At 37.9% G+C, this 14,414-nt stretch overlaps 2 protein-coding genes across 5 annotated transcripts in view; one reads left to right on the top strand and one right to left on the bottom strand.

Annotated features, from left to right (window-relative positions):
- The window catches only part of LOC121234157 (protein unc-13 homolog), a 35,802-nt gene extending 29,119 nt beyond the window's left edge, over positions 1–6,683 (top strand). For all 3 annotated transcript variants that reach the window (XM_041129982.1, XM_041129981.1, XM_041129984.1), the window contains 10 exons: positions 151–268; positions 1,759–1,931; positions 2,633–2,717; positions 3,243–3,380; positions 3,491–3,597; positions 3,736–3,813; positions 3,893–3,988; positions 5,065–5,160; positions 5,272–5,455; positions 6,111–6,683. In XM_041129982.1, coding sequence (XP_040985916.1) covers positions 151–268; positions 1,759–1,931; positions 2,633–2,717; positions 3,243–3,380; positions 3,491–3,597; positions 3,736–3,813; positions 3,893–3,988; positions 5,065–5,160; positions 5,272–5,455; positions 6,111–6,283 — 1,248 coding nt within the window. In that variant the 3' untranslated portion in view covers positions 6,284–6,683. The remainder of the gene's footprint in view (positions 1–150; positions 269–1,758; positions 1,932–2,632; positions 2,718–3,242; positions 3,381–3,490; positions 3,598–3,735; positions 3,814–3,892; positions 3,989–5,064; positions 5,161–5,271; positions 5,456–6,110) is intronic.
- Positions 6,684–10,995: 4,312 nt separating this feature from the next.
- LOC121236067 (BON1-associated protein 2-like) lies at positions 10,996–12,575 on the bottom strand. 2 transcript variants are annotated; one of them, XM_041132561.1, is made up of 2 exons: positions 12,420–12,575; positions 10,996–12,308 (listed from the first exon to the last, which is right to left on the bottom strand). In XM_041132561.1, the coding sequence occupies exon 2, from the start codon at positions 11,958–11,960 to the stop codon at positions 11,370–11,372; it is 591 nt and encodes a 196-aa protein (XP_040988495.1). In that variant the 5' UTR covers positions 11,961–12,308; positions 12,420–12,575; the 3' UTR covers positions 10,996–11,369. The 2 variants fall into 2 exon arrangements, with proteins under 2 accessions (XP_040988495.1, XP_040988496.1); XM_041132562.1 differs by having other exon boundaries at positions 10,996–12,322; positions 12,420–12,574.
- Between the last annotated feature and the right edge of the window lie 1,839 nt (positions 12,576–14,414).

The following is a 14,414-nucleotide window of genomic DNA, read 5'->3' as shown; positions in this document are numbered from 1 at the left end:
GGCTTTCACATGTTAATACTATATCTCCTTTTGAATTTTTTATGCGGTTTATTTTTACTGACATTCTTGTTTTTATATTTAATTACTTATTGTAGAGCAGCTTGTTGTCTTGTTTCAATTCATGGCCCTTATATCTACCTTAACTTGCAGACCGTGGATCAATTCTTTGGCTTGAATCTTTTAATGGATATTACACATTTACAAGCTCTGCTATCTGTTATTTTTCACAGTCTGGATGCCTATTTGCTGAAAATGCTTAACCAGCTAGGTAAAGTACAATTGTCTTGGAACATATTTGAGATTGGGCATATTGCCTTTTGTTTTACTTCCTTGACCTTTGCTTAACTTTCTATTGGTAAACTGAAAATTGTGACCAACTATAAAGATGCATTTTGTGTTTTCTATTTAAAAAAAAATGGTTTGATATGCTTTTTTATTTTTTGGTTAGGCTGTTGGGTGAAGGTCTTGGGTCTCCCTTTTTCTTACATATTTGAAGCCCTCAAACCCATAAGTTTTCTGTAAGGGTAATGTTAGATACAATCAAGGTTGTGCAAGCGCCGTGCAATCCTTTTGAAAAAGAGTAGGGTTCACTAATAAAAAATTAATTTTTTCATGTGAGTTCTATATTTACTCACTTTTTTCAAAAGGAGTGTGCAGTAATTGTGCATTCTAGGACTGCAAATATCATTTCTCTTTCTATAATCCTGCAACCTGTTTGCCTCAGGGAACTGCCCATATTCCTTCTTTTCTTAATTGTTCCTTTTCCTAATTCATTCAACAATCTCTAATTTCTTCTATGGCAATAGGCCCTAAACTGCTCCATCCTAAAGCCCACCACAAGTATGCATAGACAGATTTCCTAAATCTGTCCTGGATTCAAGGCTCACCAAGATATGTTTACAACTTACCAATTAAAAGATATATCGTGTCTTTTTCCATACCAGGACTTTATTTGTCTTTCTCTTTCTTCATCAATTTTGGATTATCTGGTGAGACTGATATATCTAGAAATGTGAAACATTTTTTTACATCTAGTGTGATGCTGAGAATATTTCCAGCACTTGAGATTTAGAAATGTATATATGTAAGCTCCCCCCAAAATAAGTTTAGGAGACGGTTCAGTCAATTGTGATTCAAGCCTCATCTTTGAAGAGTTTGACAGGATTCCCTGCTTGCTTATGTGATAAAATGGAAATCTGGTTTGATATACATGGCCCACTTTTAAATACCACTAGTTGTTAGCAGAACTGCCTCATCTTTAGCAGACTGGCATTTATGATGGGCGATCCCTTGGAATCTTTCGTTGAACTAGAATTTGTGATTATCCAATGTATTATGGGTGGGAAACGAAATTAAGTGGAGTTATATCTTTTAATGTTACCGCATAAGCTAGGGATTGCTTATCCTACACTTTTGGCTTGCACTCTTAAATGCTATCTCTCTGGGAAGATCTTTTTCGTCTATGTGGTATCCTTGATCATTTTGTTATGAGTTTATTTTATCCACATGAATTCATCAAATAGTGAAGGTTCTGTGCATAGACTCTCATATTTTTTGGAAATTTTAGGTCTTATTGTGTGCCCCTTAATAATCGGCAGCTGCACATTTTCTTTGACGAGCAATTGTTCTAAGCAATTGAAAAGTTTTCAGAGCATGTTCTCGGATGTTATCAAAGTCGAGTTGATTAATGTGAGCTTGTTTAGAAATATCTATTTTAGAGAGAGTTTGATCTTTATCGTACTGCCTTAAATACTGCAGTTGACAAGAATCACCTCTATCCCTTGGCTCCTCCTTTAACTTGTTATGAGGAGACAGTTATTCCAATAATGAAGAAGAAGGTGCTACAGCATAAACTTTTGGAGGACGACGTGAGCAAAAAGTTGAATGAATTAACAATATCCAAACTCTGTATCAGGTTAAACACTCTTAAAGTAAGTGCAACTCTTATAACTCTTATGTTCCTCATCATTGATCACACAAGTCCAAGAGAAAAGTGTTTATTTGGATGGACCATATATAACTCTCATCCTTCGCATGTTATCTCCACTTTTATTTTGGTGACGAGAATTTGATCAACCAAAAAACAACCTTTTAGAAATGTTAAAGAAATGTATGTTGGAAGAAGTTTGGCAATGTACCAATAAACTCAGTATAAGAAGTTTGGCTATACACCAAATATAGTATCACATTTCATAATTTTCAGGTTTATTCTTAGAACTTATATTTTTTTTTTTCTTTTTTATTCTTCTTGTGGCCTTGATAGTTACTGAGGACAGGTGATAGACAGTTGGGATAAAAATAGGGCTGCTACCTGCTCTATGCAGGTGGGCAACCACCCAATCCACTACTCGCCCCCCCACCTGGCCGGGGGTACACTTTTCAGTCCCACCTTCTGCCCGTCCCACATATGCAGCCCTGTTCGCTTGGGCTGGAGGATTGACAGCTCGGGGCGGATGGGTTGGGCGGGCTGGAGGATTGACTGCTCGGGGTGGATGGGTCGGGCGGGCTGGATGTGGGGGGGCCCGCCCAGCAGGCCTAGATAAAAATACCTTTATCATAACTTAAAAATATACTGCATGAATATATCATCAACTTTTAATTCTTTCCCCTTATCTTTTGTTTCTTCCTGCAGTATATTCAGAAACAAATTGGCATACTAGAGGATGGCATTAGAAAGTCCTGGGCACTAATCAGACCTGCAGCTGGTCAGGGATGGGGTAATTTCTTCTTCTTTTTGTTTTTTTTTTTTTTTTTTTTTTACGTGGTTAAGAAACCTAATATTTTATGATTTCCATGGTTTTGCACATGTCCCATTCAATGAAATTTTCTGTAACATGCATTGGCTTTGTCATGCATGGGGATCCTCTCTGACCACGAGATCTGCAAATGTTTGATGGTTTAAAACCTTTACCAGGAAAGAACATCCATATGCGTTTGTAATGGATGATGATATAGACTTGTACAAAATAGCATTTACTAGACTGACACATATTGAAACAGAATCTTTTTCTTTCTTGTCGATAAAAATTGAAAACATTTTTTTTAAGGTAATAAGAAATTAATAAAAATTGCATTTTATTCTTCATGATACACTGGTTTTTTTTCCAAGTTGTGGTCTCAAACTTAAATGACTAGTATATTACTTTTTTAAGTTTTATTTATTTTTTACTACTTTTTGAGAGATGAAAAGTTATTAACTGCTGAAGTTTTTGATATATATACTTGCTTAACAATTCGTCCAGCTAAAGAAGAGCCTCAGGAAATTTCAGAGAGTTCTCTATCAACATGTGGCGAAGCATTTGATGAACTGTTTGTCATCACCTTTAACAGCATTGGGGATACTGCGACAGATGCTATCAGCAAAATTTGTGACCTTACAGGTAATGTTATAAAATCTATTTGTATTAACAAGCCTGTCTGTGAATGGCAATTTCCCTAAATACTTGGCTTTGGTGCTTATGAGGACAATCAACTAAAGTTTAATTTCTAGGTGCGAGAGTTGTGTTCTGGGATCTCAGAGATACATTCCTCTTTTCTTTATACCGTGGTAGTGTTGAAGGTGCTCGATTGGACAGTGTTCTTCCACATATTGATACTGTAAGATATTGAAGTAAAATTTCTCCGTTTGTGTGAATGTCTGCATATAGAAATGCTTTGAAAATTGAATTGTAGTGTTTGAATAGTGTTTTCTTCTACATGGGTGAATTTCTATTGATACAAGGTTCCTTGATGCAGGTTCTCAACCATATATGTGGTTTAATTGATGAAACTCTTAGAGACCTTGTGGTTTTCAGCATCTGTCGAGCATCGCTGGTGTGCTTACATCCTCAAATTCTAATCTGTTGTGGCCCTTTTCACTCAGGTTCTAATTTTGTATGTGTTCTTGATTCAGGAAGGCTATGTTTGGGTGTTGCTTAATGGAGGTCCTTCTCGCTCATATTCTGATTCAGATATCATAATCATGGGGGATGACCTTAATCTTTTGAAGGTGTGTATTCTTATTGTAGTTGTAGTAGACAAACCTATTGTCAATGTACAAACCTTTACTTCTTGGAAATTTAAATAATAAGTTCTGGAAAGAAATGAAGAACACCTGACATTTGCATGTCCCATGTAAGTGGTGGTAAGCACTTGCCCCTTACAAGACAAGATTTTGACAACGTGACTGTGTGGTCTGCACAAGGCAGGTAATGATGCTAACTTGTGAGCACCGTAGTCAGGCATTACCAACCCATTCTTCCTAGTTACCTCCGTCTTGTCTTTGACCTCTGAATCTTAACAGCGTCATTCATATGTATCAAAAGTTACATGGAAAAAAACAAAACAATTATGTCATGTAGCATTGCAATGGGTGACCTACGGTCTACCCAAGAAACAGAAATAAACTTTAGCTTACTGTTTTCACTCCTGTAGTTGCGTTTTGCACGTTTTGGCCTGATACTTTTAGTTCAGCATCATTTCCTATGCATCAACTTATTGCTTTTAAAAATGAGTTGGTTCATGTGCATGGAAAGTGCATCAGATTCTTCCACCGTTGAGAGCAGGAGATCCTTCACTGCTCTGAAGCCAGGCTCACATGCTGCCCTCTGCTCTAAGAGCCAACGGACCCAGAACCTTTGCCCAAGTCAGATTGGACCCAACTCTTGACTTGGAATTGGCTTATTGTTTCTAATCTAGTACAGTCAACTAGAATCATATTGCAGCTTTAGTTTTATCCAATTTTACGACAGCTCACTCACCATATAGTCCAAAAGTTTTGAGTGAACCCTTATCCATAATATAACTTCTCTGAGGGACTCCAGGACTTTCATGTTCTTTTGGTTAAGATGGCTAGTAGATTTCAGTCCATTATAATATCCTTCAAAATGCCACTAATTAGTTTGGAAGGTGGCATTGTTTAGTTGCCATTCGCAAACCTATGTATGGAATTCTCCTTTTGTTTTTTCGAGCACTCCCTGACCCATAATGGTTGCTTGCCTGATGTATATATTACTTGATACATGTGATTGCATCGTTACCAGTTTACAGTGGTTGCTAATAGGGCATTGCTGCTCAACTTTTTAGGATTTCTTTATAGCTGATGGAGAGGGCCTTCCACGTTCAGTAGTGGGCCAAGAAGCAAAACTTGCTGAACAAATACTGAGCTTGTATTCCCTTCAGGTTTACTTTTTTTTCTTTTTTTTTTTTTTTTTTCTTTTTTGTGTTTTGCTAATTTTTATACTCAAACGAGTGGATGAACCTTGCAGTATGGTGACACTTTTATTTCTGCAGACTGGTACGGTTATCCAGATGCTCATGACAGCAAGTGAACAAATTTCAACAGGATTGAATTCACGTAATCATGATAAAATGGGATTAGAAGATGCCCAAACTTTAATACGAGTCTTGTGCCACAAGAAAGATAGACAAGCCTCCAAATTCTTAAAACGACATTATCAGCTCCCAACATCTTCAGGTGATTGTTTTCACGTCACTTTTTTTTTGGAATTTTGTTATTGTATGGGATTAGATGAATGCCCAAAGTTTAACGAGTCATGTGCCACAAGAACGATAGACAAGCCTCCAAATTATTAAAAAGACAATATCCAACATCTCCAGGTGATTGTTTTCACGTCGCTTATTTTGTGTGGAATTTTGTTATTAAATAAGACTAGAGTGATTTTCAAATGGTTATAGTAGTATATAAATTAACAATGTATAAGCAAGATGGCAAGCACAATGTTGTCATAATATTTAGGGACAGTCACACAGATGTGGCCCCCCATACACGCAAGGAATGAAATATGTGAGATGAAAATTAGCGTTGAAGTACTTTACTAGTTTGGAGCCACATATTCTATAGCATCTCTCATTTGAAGGCAGTAATTTATAATCCTATGCTCCCCCCGCCCCCCTCCCCCTCCTCTTTCCCTTGTTGGGCACATTGTGAGGTATAAGTCGTGTAATAAATGCCCTTGTTTTTTCCTTCTTCAAAGCATTCCCAAAGAACCAGTTATGGTTCTAGACTTCATTCATGGAATTTTTGTTGCAACATCACTATTAATCTTGAATGTGAGCAACATTGTATCAGGAAGAGGCATTAAGCTGGTTAATTGAATATATATCTGCAGATTACGATGACACTCCATCAGAGGATTCAGATTCGATATTGAAATCTCCTGTAATATCTGATCTCTTAAAACGGAGCTCCTCATTTCATTGGACCAAGGGCCAGAGTAGTCTTAAATCGTTCAAGAAGAAACTCCAAGAAGCCACATCAGATATCAGGAATATGGCATGGTAGAGATACTCCTTAGATTATGTTCTGCTTGGAAAGTACCCTTGTATTCCGAGTAGATGTCAAGCTATTGTTAGCACCCTGTTCTTGCAAAGGGTTTAAACGAGTCCAAGTTTTTGTAATCCATTTAAAGCCTTGTCAGCAAACACCACCCCCTCCTATATTATTTGTAATTGTATCGTCACTAATGTGGTGACTCAGAAAAGGAAAATGCTTCAGCCACATTTTTTCGTTATTTTAAAATGTGGTGAGCCATTAAGTTTTTCCTTGGACTTTAGGAACCTGCAATTTATTTCACATTATGTTGGTGAGCCATTAAGTTTTTAAATTTTAATGGTGGCCAACACCATGGGATGACTCGCAGGGCAGTGGTCCTCTTTCTTTTTCATATACTTATTTAGGTCTATCTATTTTTCAATATTTTGGGATTTTTTAGAATTTCTGGATTATAATTTTTTTTTTTTTTTTTTTTTTTAATGAGATGGCTCACGTGAAATGTTATATTTTGCTTTTTTATTTGTTGATAGGAAATGCTCTAGCTACAAAGATATTATACAAACACAATCTCACAAACTGGCATAATTTGATATGGTTGATTAGATTGTAAAGTTATTTTTATCGCAAAGTGGATTTAATAGATCAGATGAAACTACCTCAATTTGTGAGATTATTTTTATATAATTTCTGTGTATTATTCATCGCACAAGACAATGAAATGTGTGAGAAGTGAGAATTCAAGTAGCTTTTTTCAACTTTTTTGAATCCTAAAGTCGAATGGCTGGTGGAAGGCGAAGGTGATTATGGCCGCATGTAGAGCATCCTTACCGCTTTCTCAATGGGTATTCAAGCCTAGAGCCGACATTAGCCATTGCTTTATTGCATGTGAACTTGTTTATACTTTGTTAGACTGTTCTAGTCTCAAGAATTGAAGATTTAACTAAATTAATATCTAACAGTCATGTAATTTTTGGATTAATGGTTGAACATTTAATAATTGGTATCAAAATAGGATGACATAACGAGTTCAAGTTAAGAGAGATCAACGAGTGAAGCCATCGAAGTAGGATTGAGATTTTTGGATTGATAGTTGGGTTTTTAACGCTTTAATTAGGCCATAATCAAAAGGGAAGAATTTTTAACGCTTCAATGGTGGAGTCATTGAATAGATGCGTGGTCATTGAACTCTGTTATGAGTGGTAAACTATATTTGATTTGTCCTGATTATGACAGTGTCACTAACTAGGTGTAATGAACCCGACTATTCTTCACTGTCATAATAAGGAATGGTATGAGAATGAATTAATGGTTGCTGTTCGATAAAATGAACAAGAGAGTCACAAAGAAGATGAAGATGAAGATGAAAATAGCTACGCCATGGGATATTCGAGGTCCCCAATTCCTCCCAAATGAAAATACAAATTGTTTCAACAATAATTTCCCGATCCCTTTCAACCTCTTTTTCCTCTTATACTATCAGGCAACCAATAAAGAAATTATGAAGGCCATAGGCCAGACCAAACGCTAAGGCCATGGGCCAGGCCAACTCTAAGTAATTAAAAAGAGTCCAATTAAGTCCTATAGTAAAGAAACTATTTATTGTAAATGAACTAGGCCTAAGGAATATTAGGAGGCCCATCAAGCCTGGGCCAACTTAGTTGGGTTCATAACAAATTTTCTCCTTTTAAACAATCTTGTCCTCAAGATTCAAATATTGAAGCAATTATACCAACTAGTTACCAAGGAGTATCATATAATTTGCCCGAGCAGTGAATGCATATTAAACCCAATGAAAGACAAGGCCAAGCATGCCAACAAGCTTCCTGTCGAGGTAGACGAAGGTGACATGCAAGACGAACAGCATCCTGTGGAGGCCCTACTCCAAAAATACAAAGCCCATTTTTTAAATTACCGATGCCATCCCGAACAAAATGCCAGATTCCAAACCATATACATTTTCTTCTACAACTTCATATTCCATATTCATTCCAACCAATCTTAAGCACAATTGCATCATAAGCCATGCTAATGTTGCAGTTCTGTATTCAAACATACTCGGAAGAATCTGGGATTATACCACGAGTGTAAGGAGATTTTGGTGGAGTATGAGTAGTGATATTCTCAACTAGCACCTTGTTGCAATACACATCACCCTTAAGCCAAATCTCACACAATGCTGCCAGCAGATATGCTATTGCAATTCTCTGTAGTGTACCCATCCATCTCTTATGTTCAATATCCACCCCATAAGTTAAATCATTAAGGCCATGGAAGAAGCCACCTTAAAGAAAGAGGCCTAACATTAAAAGCTTTAGAGCCCGTAGTATTGCTTTTCTAGTTGCAACAGCTTTGCATGACAAATTCTTGTAGGCAAGTGCAAGTGAGATACCAACAATACAGAGGAAAAATGGTATGACAAAATCTGCAAGTGTTAAACCGTCCCAAGGATTTAAATTTTGCCCATTAATTGTAAAATCTAAATTCCTTGTCAACCAACCTATAGAACAATAACTACAAGTGGCCACTGAAACATATCTTTGACAACTTAATTTCCTATGCAATTGTTTTCCTCTGTCAAAAAGCCAATGAAATGGTAATTGAAAGGGTAGGGGAGACAAAAGTACCACAACAAAATCCTTAAAATAACTGTGTGCAAGGACAACATGAGCACAGTTCAAGGGTCCAACTCTAAGAAATGTCCCATACCACCACACACCCCTAAATGGCAATTTATCAAGTAGTTGAGGTGCATTATTTATCCTTTTATCCAAATTAACATTTGAAAGATACTCTTGCCACTCAACAACCAGCAAAGGCACACTAGCTATATTCTTGGCCTTAATCTTCACAAGCTCCAGCAGCCTCTCAAAACAAGCAAGGGAAAAGTCCTTTTTATTTAATTCCATTTTCAAACTAATAACCCCAAATTTGAGAGTTGCTGGTTTCTGGCTGTCTATTCTCTTGCTAAAGGTAGTATCAAACTGTATGTAATTACCAAGTTGGGGAGTTCGCTGACCTCTGAACACCAAGGGAGATGGAAGAGCAGGGAAGATGAGTATACCTCGATGCTCTTTTCTGATCTTGGAAATGAGAAGAGTTCCCCTTCGTGACCTGGTTTCGCGTTCCAGCGAGTGGCATGCCTGAAGTTCTTGGATCGCAAAATAACTACCAAAAAAATGCCAGGATGTTAAGTCGTTGTAGGAGGCAATGAGGGGTGGCGCGGTAGGGTTGATGAAGATGGAGTTGTGGTTTAGGCTAGAGAGGTAGCCGCTTGAGTCGAGAACAACCATCCGAAACTCCGATGGTTGTCCCCCCTTCGGGATGATGTCATGGAGGTGGGCTACAACCTCACCAAAGGCTTCATCTAGGTGAAACAGAAGCGCACGAAGGAGCACCTCTTCCGCTCGATTGGGCGCTCGAGTCCGTATGGCTCCGAGGTCACAATTTTTGTGGAGTACTGTTGCTTGAGGAGGCTCACCGGGGACAAGAACAACGAGTTTCTCACCTGGTTCCCAACTCCGATCTTTACAATACAACCCCAGTGTTGGCGTTTGAGCTCAACAAGGGATTTTGAGACCGATAGTTTCTGGATTTTGAGATGGCCTTGGAGGATGGTTAGGTCTTTTGTAATGTAGGTCTTCCATGGAGGCTGCCAAACGAGGTGTATAGAAACATCCCTGCACCTCTGATTAAAATAAAATGGAATCGTCGAAATATATGTCAGCATGTTAATGGAGGGGAGAGACGAATTCTAGAGATGGGAGTTTGAGGGTTGAGACAATAAGATGGGATTGTCGAAAGAATTTTCGAGAACACACGAAAGGAAAATTTCTTTGGGAACAACTTTCGTGGGCACCGCAACAAACTCTTCCGCCTCCGTTGCCCTTTTTACACCCTCCTCCGCTATTGCACTTTCTACCTCTATTGCACTTTCTTCTTCATCCTCCTCGTCTTGCCATTGCACTAAAGATTTCTACATCCTCTTGCAATTTTGTTACATTTCGTCGAGTCTTTATGTCACCAGCAGTAATTTCTCCAAATAATTTTCCATCAACTGTGTTTGTTATTTGTTGAATCTTACCTCGTCACGAAGAATCGGTGACTCTAATACCAATTGTAATGAATCTAGTTACTCTTCACTGTGTTGTAATAAGGAATGGTATGAGAGTGGATTAATGGTTGCTATTTAATAAAATGAATAAGAGAGTTACAAAAAAGATGAAAATGAAAATGACTACGCCCTGAGATATTCGAACTTCGAAGTTTCCAATTCCTCCCAAATGAAAATACAAACTGTTTCAACAATAATTTCTCAATCCCTTTTAACCTCTTTTTCCTCCTCTTATAGTATCAGCCATCAGGCAACCAATAAGAAAAATATGAAGAGGCCAGACCAAACGCTAAGGCTATGGGCCAGACCATCTAACTAATTAAAAAGAGTCCAATTAATCCTATAGTAAAGAAACTATTTATTGTAAATGAACTAGGCCCAATGAATATTAGGAGGCCCATCAAGCCCGGGCCAACTTTGTTGGATTCATAACACTAGGGAGAAGCCTCAGGAGTCGGGAGTAGTCGGGAGCTCAAGTTTTCCAAACACTTAAATTAGGCCATAATTAAATTAAGGTACCGTCTACGAATAACATCTTAGGCATTTACGTCGACACTGTTGAAAGAAAATTCATAGAAATGATTGAAACAAAAAGAAAACCAAGATAATCCTGGGTAAAACATTCATTCTTAACATGGTAATCAAACGTTACAGTGTACTCAAAACCAAACTCAGTAATCATTGCTTAGTCGGTAGTTCTCTCTCAGAAACAGAAGGGTCGAGCTTTTGTCTCAGCCCCTTTAGAGACGTACGATAATGGCCCCTGTTTTTTAACATATGCAGAAATCATAGTACAAACCCCACCCCCCAAATGATTAATACAGTATATTTTCTACACCTGTTCGCTTTGATTATTGGTGAGTTCCAAACAACTGGATTTCCCACGAGCCACTTCACACAGTTCAAACAACACTTAACCCGTCAAAACGCCCGGACATTTTTTCAACTAAAACCTAACTCTGTTTGACACAGTCCCTCACTCACTCACTCACTCACTCTTACCTGTACATGTCTGAACAACGTTGCCGGTATGCCAATCACAGTGCGACACATGTCAACCATCGGTGACCCCGAACCTGGGACTCTTTGGCCGGCAACAGAGGCTAAAGTTTCTAACTTTATGGAAAGATTGACAATCCCTTGGCACCTTGAGCCGTCTCTGGCACGCAGCCGGTAACTCAAGTACCGAACTGACCCAACTGGCGGTGACACCAAGTCGTTGACCGGAATATGAAACCAACCCAGTAGGACCTGTCCCACAATGAGCCCCTTGGTGAAGAGATGGAGATAAATGGCGGAGAATCTGTTTGCAAAGAAGGCTGTGTCCAGAGGGACCCGGAACTTGTCACCCCAGGTAGGGTTGGTGCCTCCTTCATCATCCACCCTTGTTTTGAACACGTGGCACTTCTTATTACCGCTCTTGTTGGGGCTGAAGGGACTGGGTGGAACCGTGGTGAAGGTGACGAAGGGCTTGATACGGCGTGAAAAGAGAGTTGAAGAAGAGGTGGTCTCCAATCCCTCCGCTGACAGTACAGTGATTTCCAAGATGAACGGCGGTGGATTTTGCTTCGACATGGTGGGTTAGTATATTGGTGTTGGTATTGTAGTGCTTATTAATGGGGTAGGTATAGAAAATAAGAGGGATTTTTGTGTGGGAACGAGGAAGAGATTTCTTGGGAACTTCAGGGGTTACTACAGTGCAGTTTCCCCGTGGAATACAGATGGGGAATGGAAATTTAAACGGTGTATGCTTCAAAGCTATGAAATTTTCGTGGTTGTGAAGTCAACTCATGACATGTCACGACAACTTATTGAAGGATGTTTATTCCTCCTTTCTATTCTTGGATTTTGGTCGGAGTGTGCAGATGATTGTGGGCGTCAGGAACTAGCACAATTATATTCACCGAGATTCTTATTCAGAGTCTGAGACAGAGAAACTGAGATCAGAAACAAAAAAAAGAAAAAAACTAAAATTAAACAAGTTTTTGAATTGTTTAATAATATGACAGGAAACAATCTAACAAACATCCATACAGCTTTCAACCGTGTCGCATGGTGCTTTAATTTGGAAAAGAAGGCGTCTCTGTTTTACCAAGTCAGAACCAATTACCAAATGTGGAATCCTCAAGAGTTCTCTTGAAACATTCATGGAACAACCAGGAAATACAGGGCACGTCACATGCGAATCCCTGCCGCTTGCGGCTTCCTGGGCCTACATTGATCGATCCGAATAGGACACTTTTTGCTTTTGTTTTTGTTCTTGTTTTTTTTCTCGCGTGTAGAAAAGGTTGGCGCACGAATTATTTTATTTTATTTGTTTCGTCTGCAGATACGTGCATTTCCAGTGCTTGTTGCCGACTTTTTTATTCTGGTGGAACCCATGGGAACTACTCTTGCATTTAATATGTAAATGATTTGCAACTTCGACATATTTATTTTGGGAAAAGGAAATAGGAACCTTGAGAAATATCATTCTCCTCATTCATGCCACGAAACTTATCCTGTAATCAATGCATCTTACGAATGAATCAAGAAACAGTACTTGCTTTCTCATTTCAATGGGCAGATTTTTCCTGTAATCTATGCAATTTGTGGATGAATTAAGTAAGCGTTTGGTTAAGTAATTTAGATGAGATGAGATTAAATGTTTTATTAAAAATTAAATAAAATATTATTAAAATATATTTTTTTAATAAAGTTGAGAAAGTTGAAGTAATCCTTCCTCTTTTAAACCATTAAATATTAATCTACCAAAACAAGACTACAGAACGGTAGAAAAAAAGCTGAATCCAACGTAATGAAAGCTTAAAATTGGACTAAAATGACACAATCCCAACAGATCAGTTCAAGTCCGAAGACCTGTTAAACCACTCAAATGTTCATAACAAAAAGACAAATTTAAACAATACCTCATGATGTGCATTCTGCCGTCTTGCCGTCTTAAAACAAAGTGAGTTGGGAATGGAAATCACTTTTGAGGCCGAGAAAAAAGAAGAGAACCGAAGTTCAAGGAAGCACAAGTCAAAAAAGTCGACTCATGTTCTCAAGTTAAATCAAAAGAGAAATATTTTACGATGATACAGCACAAAGTGACTGAGACCCAAATTGCCATGTGTTGGAAAGCATTGATAGTTAGGTAATGGCTATTGCTAATGGGTTATCAGCAAGAGCCGTGTCGGCAACTAACTAATGTGTGCATATGTGTAAAAAAAGAGTAATGTTATTTTCCATTTTAATTTTTATTACATTTTTATTATTTTATGATATGACATTAAATGATTAAAATTTATTTATTATATTTTACTTGTAAACTTATCATTTAATGCTACATTATGAGATAATGAAAAAATAATAAAAATTAAGATGATGAAAAATTTTTTGTACGAGTCTGGAAGCATGGCGCTTTTTGAACTCATGCGCAGACCTAGCTCCTATCAATTACAAATTACAGACAACATCCAACATGAAAATAAATACGTGATAAGAAATTGTTTTAATTTCACACAGACAGTAATGGCAATTGTTGGACACCCTTCGTAAATGCCAGTATTAGGGTCGGTTTCATTTCTATTTTAATTGTTTTCAATCTTTAGGAAGTTGTTTGATTTCATGAGCATGGGAATGGTTTTAGAATTCTTATTGCTTTTCCAATTTTTCAAAGGTTACTTTTTTGTGAAATGTTTCTATAGTTTGTTGAACCGTGTTCATCTAACATTTTTGGTTTTGAAACGGTTTTGTTAATTTGAGGAGTGATTCCATACTAGAGCTCATGCTCTACCAAACGTTTTAGACATCGTATTTAATGGGATTTCACTTTTCTTCTTCCAGTATTATCATTCTGAATATAAATCAAGATAAAATATTAAAGGCAGAGAGAGAGAGAGAAGTAATTAACTTCCCTTTGGGCAATGGGCTTCTTAGTACAATAGGAGGACCAGAGGAGGGCAGCACAAATGGGTGATGGGCGATTGCCTTTGAGCGATGAGTTTCTCAGAAAAAGAAAGAGATTATTTACGGAGGGGGGCATCG

Source organism: Juglans microcarpa x Juglans regia, chromosome 6D, assembly GCF_004785595.1.
Source record: "Juglans microcarpa x Juglans regia isolate MS1-56 chromosome 6D, Jm3101_v1.0, whole genome shotgun sequence".
Lineage (NCBI taxonomy): Eukaryota > Viridiplantae > Streptophyta > Magnoliopsida > Fagales > Juglandaceae > Juglans > Juglans microcarpa x Juglans regia.
The sequence above is the reverse complement of the archived record's forward strand: the minus strand, read 5'-3'. Positions and strand labels throughout refer to the sequence as shown.